Raw genomic sequence first — 14,491 nt, forward strand, 5'->3', positions numbered from 1 at the left:
TTATTTTAGATTAAAAAAAAAAAATACAAAGCCAGAATTACTTTACATTTTGCATGGTTTGTAACTCCAATTTTTTTCCTATATGATTTAATAGACAATGAGTAAAATAGTGGTAAAATAGAAGTTGAAAGTAAAAGAATGGGAAAAGGTATTTTATGAAAATAGTAACCAGAAGAGAGCTGGGGCAGCTATACTACTGTCGGACAAAACAGACTTTAAATCACAAAAAGTTTACAAAAGACAAAGGACAATATATATTAATAAAGGGGATACAGCATAAAGATGTAACAATTATAAATATATACACACCTAATGACAGGATTCCAAAATATATGAAACAAAAATTGACAGACTTGAACGGAGAAATAGATAGTCCTACACTAATATTGGGATATTTCAGTACCTCACTTTCAGTAATAAGACAGAACAACTAGACAGATTAAATAAGAAAATAGAGGACATCAAGAACACTATAAACCAATTAGACATCATGGACATATAGACAATGCTCAATGCAACAACAGCAGAATACACATTCTTTTCAAGTGCACATGGAACATTCTCCAGGATAGTCCTTATGTTCAGCCACAAAACAATGCTAAAATTTAAAAACTTTTAATTTTTTAAAACTAAAATTATTCAAAGTTTCTTTTCTGATCACAATGGTATAAAACTACAGATCAATAGCAGAAGGGAAACTGGAAAATTCACAAATATGTGTAAATTAAACAACACACTCTTCAACAACAAATTGGTCAAAGAAGAAATGACAAGGGAAATTATAAAATATCTTGAGACAAATAAAAATGAAAATACAACATACCAAAAGTTGTGAAATACAACAAAAGCAATGCAAAGAGGGAAAATAATGCAAATACATACACTGAAAAAGAAGAATCATAACCTGATCATAACTAAATCATAACCTAATTATATACCTTGAGGAAATAAAAATAGAAGAACAAACCAAATCTAAAAACAGCATAAGGAAAGAAATAATGAAGACTAGAGCAGAGATCAATAACAGAGAATGAAAAAACAGTAGAGAAAATCAACAAAACAAAAGCTGGCTCTTTGCAAAGATCAACAAAATTGACAAACCTTTAGGTAGATTGACTATGAAAAAGAGAGATGACTCATATTATTAAAATCAGAAATGACATTAGGAACTTTATTACTTATTTTACAGAAATAAAAAGGATTATAAAAGAATGCTATGCACAATGGTACACCAAATTTGATAACACAGATAAAAATGGACATATTCTTAGAAACACACAATCTACCAAAACTGACAAATGAAGAAATAGAAAATTTGGATACACTTATAACAAGATTGAATCAGTAATCAGAAACCTATCAGTGACAAGCTCAGGACAAGATTGCTTTTGAATTCTACCAAAACATTTAAAAAGGAATGAACACCAATTCTTCTGAAACTCTTCCCAAAAATCAAAGAGGAAAGAACACTTCCTAACTCATTCACGAAGTCAGGATTACACTAATACAAAATCACAATAAAGATGTCACAAGGAGAGAAAATTACACACCAATATGCCTTATGTATGCAAATTGAACTCAATGGCACATTAAAAGTTTATTCACCATAACCAAGTGGGATTTATTTTTGGAGTGCAATGGTAGTTCAACATATATTTTATCAACTAGTAAAATGCACCACACTAAAGAAATGAATAGTAAAACTAAATGATCATCTCAATTGATGCAGAAAAAGTGCTTGACTAAATCCAAATTTTTTTAATGATAAAAACACTCAAGAAACTAGGAATACAAAGTAACTTTCCTATCATGATAAAGGCCATATTTGAAAATCCCACATTCTCAATGGTGAAAGAGAAAGCTTTCCCCTAAGATCAGAGCAAGGCCAGGATACACATATTTGCCACTTCTCTTCAACATAGCACCAGGAGCACTAGCCAGAGCACTTAGACAAGAAAAAGAAATAAAAGTATCCACAGTGGAAAGGAGAGCATAAGATTATCTCTTATCACAGATAACCCAATGTTATATGTAGAAAACCCTAACAATTCTATTCAGTGGGGAAAAGGACAGTCTTCCACAAATGATACTGGAAAAATTTGATAATCACATACAAGAGAATGAAGTTGAATGCTTCCCTAACACCACATACAAAAAATAACTCAAAACGGACTAAGGGCTAAAACTATAAAACTTTCGGAAGAAAACATAGCGGGAAATCTCCATGCACTAAATTTGACAATGATATCTTGGATACAGCACCAAAGGCATAGGCAATGAAAGGAAAAAACTAGATAAATTGGACTTCATCAAAATTTAAAACTTTTGTGCACCAAAGGACACTACTGAGAGAGTGAAAAGACAACTCACAGGATGGGAGAAAATATCTTCAAATCATATATCTCATGTGGGAGTAATATCCAGAATATATAAAGAACTCCTAAAACTCAACAACAAAAAACCAAACAACTCAAGTCAAAACTGAGCAAAAGGCTTGAATCAGCATTTCTCCAACTAAAACATTCAAGTGGTCAATAAGCACAAGAAAAGATGCTCAACATCATTAGTCATTAGGGAAATGCAAATCAAAACCACAATAAGATATCATTTCACACTCATTAGGATGGCTATTATTTAAAAGTGGAAAATAAGCAGTGCTGGAGATGTGAAGAAAGTGGATGTGAAGGCACTGCTCATGGGAATGTATAACAGAGCAACAGCTGTGGAAAAGTCTGGCAGTTCCTTAAAAAGACAAACATAAAACTACCACATGACCCAGTAATTCCACTCCTAAGTAAATATCCAAAAGAACTGAAACAGGGATGCAAACAGGTACTTGTACCCCAACATTCAGAACAGCATATTTGCAACAGCCAAAGGTGGAAACAGTCCAATCATTTATCAGCATATGAATGGATGAAGAAAATATGTTACAGGTACACAGCAGGATACTATGATGATATTAAAATGAATGGAATACTTATACATGCTACAACATGGATAAACTTTGAAGATATTATGCTAAGTGAAATAAGACAGTCATATAGAGAAAAATATTGTACAATTCCCCTTACCTGAGGGAAGTAGAAGAGGCAAATTCATAGAGTTAGAGAGTAAAATAGAGGTTAGCACAGGCAGGCTAATTGATTAATGGGTTCAGAATTTCTGTCTGGGGCCGTAAAAAGGTTTTGGATATAGATAGTGGTGCTTGTGCATGTACGTAATGCCACTTAATTGAATACGTCATCATGATTAAAATGGTCAAAGTTTCATTATATATATTTTACCAGCAAAAAGTGGAAGTAGAAAGCAGAAAGTAAGCAGAAAGTGGAGCAATGCCTTAAAGTTTATGATAGAAAATTATTTTCAGTCTAGAACATTGTTATCTATCAAGCGCGAGGTAGAATAAAGACTTTCTCAGACATGCAAGATCTTGGAAGCTACTGGAGGACTTGCTCCACTGAATCTGGGGAGCAGACAAAAAAAAAAATCAGGGGTGGTGAAGAACAGGACCCCTCTCAGCGGAGAGGGGGAGGTGGGCATTCTCGGAATGATGGTGAAGGACTTCCCCAGTGACAGCTGCTTGGAGGTCTAGAGGGTACTCTATTCCAGCTAAAATGGAAGAAGGGTAAACGTCACCAGTGAAAACACAGAAGTGATAGGTAAGTGAGGATGTCTGACCAACTGACAGGGTGGATTTGTCCCAGAGCTGGAGATGAATTACATGCATAGAAAACAGAGGAGTTACCAACTCCAGGGAAACAGAAGACATCACTAAGAAAAGAAAAGTAAGCCAGGTGTGGTGGCTCATGCCTGTTATCCAATCACTTTGGGAGACTGAGGCAGGTGGATCATTTGAGGTCAGGAGTTCGAGACCAGCCTGGCCAATATGGTGAAACCCCGTCTTCACTGAAAATACGAAAATTAGCTGGGTGTGGTGGTGCATGCCTGTAATCTCAGCTACTTGACAAGCTGAGGCAGGAGAATCACTTGAAACCAGGAGACAGAGGTTGCAGTGAGCTAAGATTATGCCACTGCACTCCAGCCTGGGCCACAGAGTGAGACTCGGTCTCCCCCTACAAAAAAAAGAAAGAAAGAAAAGAAAGGTAATCATAGGGCATGAATAGCAGCTCAGCTGTGGGCAATATTTACATTGTCATAAATAAATGAACCATCCGAGTCAATGAATAAGGTGGAGACTTGGAATTATTCCTTCTGTAAAAGAGTTTACTCACTGTGAGAGCCATTAGACCATTGTCAGCGAACAAAGGCAAAAACAGCCTTTCTAGGAAAGAGGAAGGAGAGCGGGGAGAACAGAAATGCAGAGGAGTTGACTTTCTGGGGCAGAGCCGGCAGCCAGCAGGTCTATCTTGCCTCCAACTGAACACGTACCCCTACTTCACTGGGGGCCTGGGGAGGGGAGGCTGCGTGCACACAGATAGTGACGTCCAAGTTAAGTTCTCACCTTAGAAAGTGGGAAATCAATCCAGAGCATCTAAAATGGACAAGTCAAGGACCAGCAGGGGGAGTGGACCAGGTTCTGAGCCACTTTGGGGATGAGCCTGGGGAAAGTCACGGGGCAGCCCTGCTTGGGAACCCTGGGCTGTGAGTCATGGGGCTGGTACTCCTCGCTGTGTGACCTCGGGCACACCTTCCCCTCTTGGAGACCCAGCGTCCTCCCTTGTAAAATGAGGATGCTGTTGCTACTCACAGAATCACTGCGAGCAGCATATGCATGGCAGGTGCCTAGTACAGTATTGAGCACAACAGTGAAGGCAACCCCCTGAGCTGCTGCCCTTGTTAATAGTGCCGCTTCCTGTGATAAGGAGTACTGTGCTGGACAAGGCCCACACCTGGATCAAGAAAACAAAACTTTTAGGGGCCAATTCCTGTTTGCGTGGGCCAACTCCATCTTTTCGTCCTTGGTGGGGAGGGTTCTGTGCAGGAGTGAAGGAGCAGGGTTGAGGGGAGGGGTCGGCTCCTCGTTCTTGCCCTTTACAATTTCACCAAGAAAACCTGTAGATGTGGCTAGAAGAGAAGGAACAGTAAAAGCTTGGCAGATAGGAGGAATTTCTTAACTAGTTTTTTTTTTGTTTTTGTTTTTGCTTTTTTTTTTTTGAGACAGAGTCTCGCTCTGTCGCCCAGGCTGGCATGCAGTGGCGCCATCTCTGCTCACTGCAAGTTCCGCCTCCCGGATTCATGCCATTCTCCTTTCTCAGCCTCCCGAGTAGCTGGGACTACAGACGCCCGCCACCACGCCTGGCTAATTTTTTTGTATTTTTAGTAGAGACGGGGTTTCACCGTGTTGGCCAGGATGGTCTCGATCTCCTGACCTCGTGATCCACCTGCCTCGGCCTCCCAAAGTGCTGGGATTACAGGCGTAAGCCACAGCGCCCGGCCTTTCTCATGCAGTCTTTCAAGCAAACACTGATTGCAAACTAGGGCTGGGGGCTATGAGTTGAGCTCACCAGTGGGGTGGGGACAGGAGAGGATTCCAGCATGCAGAGACAGGGTGTGTGCCCCGATGAGGCTGCAGCCTGAGACCTGAGGGACGTGCATGGGAATGGATGGTGACCTTACAACCTGGCTTCTGCTAACCAGGAAGGAGGAGGAAGAAGAAATGGAGCAGGAAAAGAAGAATGAGGAAGAGGAGGCAGAAGAGGAGAAGAAGGGAAAAAGAAGAGAGATAAAGAAGACAGGGAAGAGAAGGGGAGGAGAAGGAAGGAGGAGGAGGAAAAGATGGCTTTTGGTTTCTGTGAGTTGTATTTTGAAATAGACCACCGTGGCTGCTCCCATCTCCACTCAGAATGAACCTTCAGAGATGTTCAGGGTTGGGAGTCCACCATCCCCAAGCTTTTTGTTTGTTTGTTTTTTTCTTTTTTGAGATGGAGTTTCACTCTTGTTCCCCAGGCTGGAGTGCAGTGGTGAGATCTCAGCTCACTGCAACCTCTGCCTCCTGAGTTCAAGCGATTCTCCTGCCTCAGCCTCCCGAGTAGCTGGGATTACAGGTGTGTGCCACCACACCCAGCTAATTTTTGTATTTTTAGTAGATGGGGTTTCGCCACGTTGGTCAGACTGATCTCGAACCCCTGACCTCAGGTGATCTGCCTGCCTCGGCCTCCCAAAGTGCTGGGATGACAGGCATGAGCCACCATGCCCAGGCTCCCATGCTGGTTCTAAAGGAAGAAGAACTTAGTTAGGTCCTGGGAGAACTGGTCAAGTCACCTTCTCAGTTTTCTGTTTGTGAAATGGGGACAGCCACTTCCACCCATCATAATTTTCACCTCCTGTCAGCTCATGTTGAAAACAGATTCGCCATGGTTCGGTGACCCAGAGTGTGCCGGAGTGAAGTGCCCACGGTGGGGAAAGCACGGCTGAGTCATCTTGGGAAGGACTCAGGCTGTGCACAACCTCAGTTTTCCTGACCTGTCAAATGGGGATTCTAGGCTTTCTTTTGTAGATCTTCTCAAGGGTGTGTACATGACAAGCATGTAACTGGCCCAAGATATGGCTGCTAGTATAAATATAAATAGTGTGAAATATAATGGGTTAATAGTTATCATTTTATGATAATATAAAATAATTTTAATATTAGTGATAATTAAATTTTCTTTTATAGAGACAGGGTCTTGCTCTGTCTCTACAAAATTACAGTGGTGCAATCATAGCTCACTGAAACCTTGAACTCCTGGGTTCAAGTGATTCCCTCCCCTCAGTTTCCCAAGTAGCTAAGACAACAGGTGTGATCCCCTGTGCCCAGCCAATGATAATCATTAATAATGACAGTAGCATCAAATTAGTACTCTGGGCCAGGAGAACTACTCCCAGAACCTGAACTCCCAGCACCCACTGCTGGGTGACATTTCTTGTTGGTAATGTGACATTTCAGGGTGTAGCCATTCTGCCTCCCCCTACTATCTCATTCGTCTCTGAATCCAGTGCCTTCCATGACAGCAGGCACACAGCAGGTGCTGGATAAATGCTAATCAGTAGCTGGATTCCTTGTATATAGTTGTCCTCAGTAAAGACCTGTGGAAGGAAAAGCAAGCCGCATTCTTGCACTGTGCCTGATAGACAGCTGGGCAGGGATCGTATTGAGTTTCAGCAGCAGCTCCCTCCCTGCCTGCATCTCCTCCATCCAGGGAGGACGCAAGGAGAGGTGCCTTGATGAGGAAAGGGGAAAGTCCTAGCTGTTGCTTTCAACCCTCAGAAGAAAAGATTCTTGGCACAAAGTGACTGGGCCAGAAACGAGCACGGGAAATAATTTCCCTCATATCAAAAAGCAACCCAATAAAATATTTAAATGTGAAAAGAATAAAAATATGTAAATTTAATAGAGAAGAAACCATTTCATAACTGTTTTCCATCATCAAAGTGTGAAAGGCCTTTCTAACTATGATCCAAAATCCATAAAAGAAAAGATGCATAACATAGAATCCACAAAACAACAGGCAGACAAAAAAACTTTTTCGGCTGGACACAGCAGCTCATGCCTGTAATCCCAGCACTTTGCAGCCCGAGGTGGGTGGATCACCTGAGGTCAGGAGTTCCAGGTCAATTTAACCAATATGGTGAAACCTTGTCTTTACTAGAAATACAAAAATTAGCTGGGCATGGTGGTGTGCACCTGTAATCCCAGCTACTCAGGAGGCTGAGGCAGGAGAATTGCTTGAACCCAGGAGGGGGAAGTTGCAGTGAGCTGAGATTGCACCATTGCACTCCAGCCTGAACGACAGAGTGAAACTCCATCTCAAAAACAAAACAAAGCAAGCAAACAAACAAACAGAAACAACAACAACAAAACTTCTTTATGACAACAAACACTCAAGTCCAAAGACATATGAAAAACAGGCACAAAACCTTTGCAACTCAGATCTAAAGATCTAAAGAATAAACAGAAAAATAAAGATCAGCTACCCATGAGAAAAACGGGCAAAGGACATGAATAGACAGTTCACAGACAGGGAAATACAACATAAGGATGTCTCATTCAAAAGAGACAGGCAAATTCAAACTACACTGATACCATCTTCACCCTGAGATTGGTAAAACTCCAAAAGCTTAATAGAACCTTCTATTGGCAGAGCCTGTGGGGAGAGTGGCATTCTTATTCATTACGGAAGGAGAGTAAATAGAAATAATCCCCATGGAGGGTAATTTGACAACATTTGTCAAAATTACTGATGGATTTACCCACTGACCCAGTGATTAAACTTTGAAATTTATCCTGAAGTGTGAAATTATAAATTTACTGCAGTAACATTTTTTTTTAGTATATGTGCTGCCAAGGTGAGCACAACATTTGCTTTTTGTGTGTTTTTTTTCCTCTTTCTTTCTTTCTTTTTTTTTTTTTTTTTTCTTTTGAGATGGAGTCTCATTCCGTCTCCTAGGCTGGAGTGCAGTAGTGTGATCTCAGCTCACTGAAACTTCTGCCTCCTGGGTTCAAGCAATTCTCCTACCTCAGCCTCCCGAGTAGCTGGGATTACAGGCACCTACCAGCATGCCTGGCTAATTTTTGTATTTTTAGTAGAGATAGGGTTTCACCATGTTGGCCAGGCCAGTCTGGAACTCCTGACCTCAGGTGATCTGCCTGCCTCAGACTTTCAAAGTGCTGGAATTACAGGTGTGAGCCACTACATCTGGCCAATTGCAGCAACATTTGTAATAGCAGAAGATTAAAAGTAACCCAATATCCATCAGCAGGGAATTGACTGAGTAAATTACAGTACATTTATACACTAGATTGTTATATAGCTATCAACGAAAGTAATGAGGAAGCTCTCTGTATGTTGCTATGGAAAGAACAGCAAGACATATTAACTAAAAAAAACAAAAACAAAACAAGGTATATAATGGCATGGCTCATAGGCCCTGTTTTTGTTTTGGAGGTTATTTTTGAAAAAAGGGGAAAGTTCTAATCATATTTGCAAATGGTCATGTATGCATAAAAAAATTCTGTTACAAATAAGAAACCAGGCCGGGCACAGTGGCTCACACCTGTAATCCCAGCACTTTGGGAGGCTGAAGCTGGCGGATCACGAGGTCAGGAGATCGAGACCATCCTGGCTAACACAGCGAAACCCGTCTCTACTAAAAATACAAAAAAAAAAAAAAAATTAGCCAGGTGTGGTGGCGGGTGCTGTGGTCCCAGCTATTCGAGAGGCTGAGGCAGGAGAATGGCGCAAACCTGGGAGGCAGAGCTTGCAGTGAGCAGAGATGGTGCCTCTGCACTCCAGCCTGGGCAACTCTGTCTCAAAAAAAATAAATTTAAAGGCCGGGCGCGGTGGCTCAAGCCTATAATCCCAGCACTTTGGGAGGCCGAGACGGGCGGATCACAAGGTCAGCAGATCGAGACCATCCTGGTTAACACGGTGAAACCCCGTCTCTACTAAAAAATACAAAAAACTAGCCGGGCGAGGTGGCAGGCGCCTGTAGTCCCAGCTACTCGGAGGCTGAGGCGGGAGAATGGCATGAACCCGGGAGGTGGAGCTTGCAGTGAGCCGAGATCGCGCCACTGCACTCCAGCCTGGGCGACAGAGCGAGACTCCGTCTCAAAAAAAATAAATTTAAAAAAAAATAAATAAGAAACCAAAAACATTATTTTAAATAAAATATTTAAGAAAAAAAATAATAAAAGAAATGCGAGACATACATGAAAACTAAAAAACATTGCTGAAGGAAAGTAAAGATTTAAATAAATGGAAAGCCATCCCATGCTCATGGATTGAAAGAAAACAAAGCATAGTTGGAAGACTCATGGTTCCCTACTTCAAAACTTATTGCAATACAATGCTAATTAAGATAGGGTGGGCCGGGCGCGGTGGCTCAAGCCTGTAATCCCAGCACTTTGGGAGGCCAAGGCTGGTGGATCACGAGGTCAGGAGATCGAGACCATCCTGGCTAACATGGTGAAATCCCGTCTCTACCAAAAATACAAAAAACTAGCCGGGCGTGGTGGCGGGCGCCTGTAGTCCCAGCTACTCGGAGGCTGAGGCGGGAGAATGGCATGAACCCGGGAGGTGGAGCTTGCAGTGAGCCGAGATCGCGCCACTGCACTCCAGCCTGGGCCACACAGCAAGACTCCGTCTCAAAAAAAAAAAAAGATAGGGTGGTACTGGCATCAAGACAGGTATAAATCAATAGAATGAAATTGAGAGTTCAAAAATAAAGCCTAACAGTTATGATCAATGGATTTTCAACAAGGATACCCAGACAATTCAATGGGAGAAAGAATAGTGTTTTCAAAAATATTGCTGGGTCAACTGGGTATTCACGTACAAAAGAATGAATTTGGACTGTTATCTCACACCACACACAAACATTAAATCCAAGTAGATCATAGACTTACATGTAAGAGCTAAAACCACAGAACTCATAGAAGAAAACATAGAATTAAATCTTCATGATTTGGGGCTAGGCAATGACACCAAATTTGCATGTGATAGAAGAGAAGATTGATCAAAATTGAACTTAATCAAAATGAAAACTTTTGTGCTCCAAAGAAAATCATGAAGAAAGTAAAAAGACAATCCACAAACTTGGAGAAAATAGTTACAAATCTTATACCTGATAAGGAGCTTATATCCAAAATATATAAAGAATGCTTATAACAGAATAATGAAAAGACAAATAACCCAATTTTTATATGGACTATTTCCATAGACATTTTCCCCCAAAAAACATATAAATGGCCAAAAAGCACATGCAAAAGATGCTCAACATCATTTGTCACTAGGGAAATGCAAATCCAAACCACAGTGAGATACCACCTCACACCCCCTGGGATGGCTAGAATGAGAAAGACGGTCAATGACAAGTGTCAGTGAAGACGTGGAGAAATCAGAACCCTCGTGCCTGAAGTGAATTATAAAATAGTGCAGCCACTTTGGAAAGCATTTGGCAGTTCCTTTAAATGTTAAACATAGAATGTATCATATGACCCAGCAATTCCACTTGTAGGTATCTGTCTACTTAAGAGAAAAGAAGACATGTTCACTTAAAACTTAAACTCAAAAGTTCATAGAAGTATTGTTAATAATCACAGTGACAAAAAGTAGAAACATCCCAAATGTCCATCCACTGATGACTGGATAAGCCACATGATATATCCATAAAATGGAATGTGATTTAGCCACAAAACTGAAGGAAGTACTGATACCTGCTACAACTTGGATGGCCCTTGAAAACATTATGCCAAGTGGAAACAGCTAGTCACAATACACCACATATGATTCCATTTATGGAAAATGTCCAAAATAGGCAAATCTATAGAGACAGAGAGTAGATTAGCCTGGGGCTAGGGAGGAATGAAGACTGACAAAGTTCCTTTTTGGGGTCATCGAAATGTTCTAAAATTAGCTTACGGGGATGGTTGCACAACTCTGTAAATATACTAAAAACACAGACTTGTACACTTTACACAGGTGAATTTCACGGCATGTAAGTTATATGTAAATAAAGCTACTTATTCTAGGGGAGGTGGGAACTTGGCAGATGGAGGACAAGGAGAAATAAAGACTTTCTATTATATATCTTTCAATACTTTCTGCGTTTCAAACCATCTGACTATACTATCTATTCAAAAGCAAATCTAAAATCAAAGGATCAAACAAAATTAAAGACAGACCCCTGATTCTCCCCATATTTGGGTGGAGGAGCGAAGAGGGAGAAAGCTGCCACCCACCGCATATCACCGTGAAGGGTTGGTTGAGTGGAAGGTGGGCAGGAGGTTCTATGTGACAAGGGCAGCCTTGGAGAGGTTCCAAGACCCATTCATTGCCTGGAAGCCACCAAAGCCACTGGACCTGAAGGAGAGATGGAGCCTGACTGACCAGATGGCAGATGCCAAGCTGACCAGTGGGCCTGTCCCTGCCCCCTCCTCTACCACCATGTGGACCTACATAAAATCCCAGAACCATCATCAAGTGCCAAAGGAGGGTGGGAAAACCCCATGACTGACACCAGCCAGGCAGAATAGAAGCTTGAGAGAGAAGCTCCATTGACGGAAAGGGAAGAAAGGGAACTCCTATCTGACACTAGCTCTGTGGGCTGGGCTCACACTCTGGGCCGCCACAAATTTGGATGCAAGATGGAAACTCTCTCCTGCATCCCGAGACCAGACAGCAGCCAAGGAGGGTGATTCTCAGAGCCCTCTGCTTATCCCTCCTCACGTGCTTGGCTGGTTAACAGGTGCTATACCAAGAAAGATCTCTGTGATCAAATTAGTTTGAAAAACACTGGGTTAAAGAAAGTCAAGGCATTTCTTTTAACTGCAGGTCTTCTCAGAGCCTTTCCTTGTGACTCCCCAAGTGGGGGTCTGGTAGTTTCATCAAAGCACTGTTGTGTTTTTGAGGGATGTCTGGTAGGAAAGACAGTCTTCTTCATTTTACACTGAGGGGAAGCGGCTCAGCCAAGGTCCCAGAGTGGCTCAGGGCTGATTCGGCAGCACCAGACAGCTTCTGCCACTGCCAGGTCACAGTTCTAGCTGCGTCCTGACTCGTGGTGCCAGAGGCCTGGGCAATTGCATACTGTGTCAAGGCAGCCTCTGGTCACTGCCTTGTCCAAGTCTCTCAGAAACTTTATGTATTTGAGCCCCTGACTTGGTAGATTCCGGGGACATGGTGGCTGGACACAAAAGAGGATGGGAGAACAGATTTGCTCCCTGCCTGGGGTGTAGGACAGAGCAGCAGGGAGAGGCTGTGAATCTAGGCTGTGCCCCGGTCCATCTGGCCATGGGTTCTGTCTGCACAGTGACGGACCTGGGGCCCTTTCATAAAACCTTAGAAACTCACTCTGATAAAAATGCTGTAAGGGCCGGGCACCGTGGCTCACGCCTGTAATCCCAGCACTTTGGGAGGCTGAGGCAGGTAGATTACCTGAGGTCAGGAGTTTGAGACCAGACTGGCCAACACAGCGAAAGCCTATCTCTACTAAAAATACAAAAAATTAACCGGGCGTGGTGGTGAGCACCTATAATCTCAGTTACTTGGGAGGCTGAGGCAGGAGAATAGCTTGAACCCTGGAGGCAGAGGTTGCAGCAAGCCAAGATCAGGCCATTGACTCCAGCCTGGGTGACAGAGCGAGACTCTGTCTCAAAAAAACAAAACAAAAAAACTATAGGATAAATAGTCCAATTTTGTCAACAAATAAATAACCGAGGAAAAAAATGGGTGGAAACTGTTATAGATTAAAACATAGCCAAAAGTCTAATGTGGGCCAGGCTGATTTGAACAAATCAACTGAGAAAGACATAGATGAGATAGTCGGGGCAGTTTGAACCCTGGCGGGCTATGTGATGATGTTCAGGAATTGTTGTTTCAGCTGGGGTGATGGTATGATGCTTCGTTTTTTGTTTTGCTTTTAGAGTTTGTGTTCTTAAGGAATAGATCCTGTGGTCTCTACAAATCAAACAATCTGGTGTTTGAGATTAGCATTAAAATGGTCCAGCGGGCATGTAAAGGGGAAAATGGGGGGTGTGCGGGGGCCGTGGTGACAAAGGGAATTCCTGCTGGTGTGGCCAACCCTGCAGCCTCGGTGGCTTCTCTCCAGGAAGGCAAGCCCCATACCCCAGAGGCATCCAGATCCAGGGCTCTCCATGTGCCGGGGCTTGGGAGGCTGGGACTGCCCCAGTGTGTGGATCTGCTGTGGGCCTTACACCCACCGGACCCTGCCAACCCCACGGCACTGAGGCCCAACCCTCCTCACACCTCACACCTGCCCTCCTGCCCTCCTGCCCTCCTGCCCGGCTACTCACACCGCTCCTCCTGGTCCACACGGCTCCGGCCACCTCGCCTGCTCCGGCCCAGGCCACTCATTACTCAGGATGCTTATTATTAGTCTTAGATTTGATTAGTGCCTGGGCTGCACTTCCTGGGTTTTCCCCTCAACCTGTTGGATGTAAATCAGCCACACCCACTCCCGCCCCCATGCCTGTGCACTGGGTCTAAGGAGCCCAGGTGGGTGGCCGCAGCCCAGGCTCCTGGCGTCCCATGGGGTACACACAGAGCAGTGGAAGGCCTGCCGGGCCTTGCGATGAGGTATTGACTATGGGATGGCCCAGGCTTTTCTAGATCTGGCCCTGGCCATCCCTTGGTCCTGATCGCCTGTCCCCCGGCACACACCCCAAGCCAGGCCAGCTCTCCAGCCTCCCAGCAACGCTCAGGCTTTTCCCTGTTCCTGGTTATACTTATTCTATTCATTGCCTGGTCAGCCCCTCCTGCTCTTCCCTCAAGGCTCCATTGAGGTGTCACCTCCTCCAGGAAGCCGTCCCTGACTGTCCCAGCCTGTCAGGTGGTGCTCATTCTCTGTGTCTCGTTGACCCTGTCCAGCACCTAGCAGAGCACTGGAGAGGCTGAACCCCAGGGCCAGACAGCCTGGGTTTGAATCTTGACTCTGCTGCACACCAGTGAAAGGCCTTGGTGGCAATTTATGGAACTCCTCTGTGCCTCCATGTTCTCCATGTAAAACAAGGATGAGGTCGGGCCTGATGGCT

The 14,491-nt window shown here is 43.4% G+C and overlaps 1 protein-coding gene across 1 annotated transcript in view; it reads right to left on the reverse strand.

Annotated features, from left to right (window-relative positions):
- Nucleotides 1-13,814, reverse strand: part of TNFRSF13B (tumor necrosis factor receptor superfamily, member 13B) — a 37,795-nt gene extending 23,981 nt beyond the window's left edge. The window contains exon 1 of the mRNA XM_011975295.1: nucleotides 13,754-13,814. Coding sequence (XP_011830685.1) covers nucleotides 13,754-13,814 — 61 coding nt within the window. The remainder of the gene's footprint in view (nucleotides 1-13,753) is intronic.
- Nucleotides 13,815-14,491: the final 677 nt, after the last annotated feature.

This window comes from Mandrillus leucophaeus, unplaced genomic scaffold (assembly GCF_000951045.1).
Source record: "Mandrillus leucophaeus isolate KB7577 unplaced genomic scaffold, Mleu.le_1.0 Scaffold153, whole genome shotgun sequence".
NCBI classification, from domain to species: Eukaryota; Metazoa; Chordata; class Mammalia; order Primates; family Cercopithecidae; genus Mandrillus; species Mandrillus leucophaeus.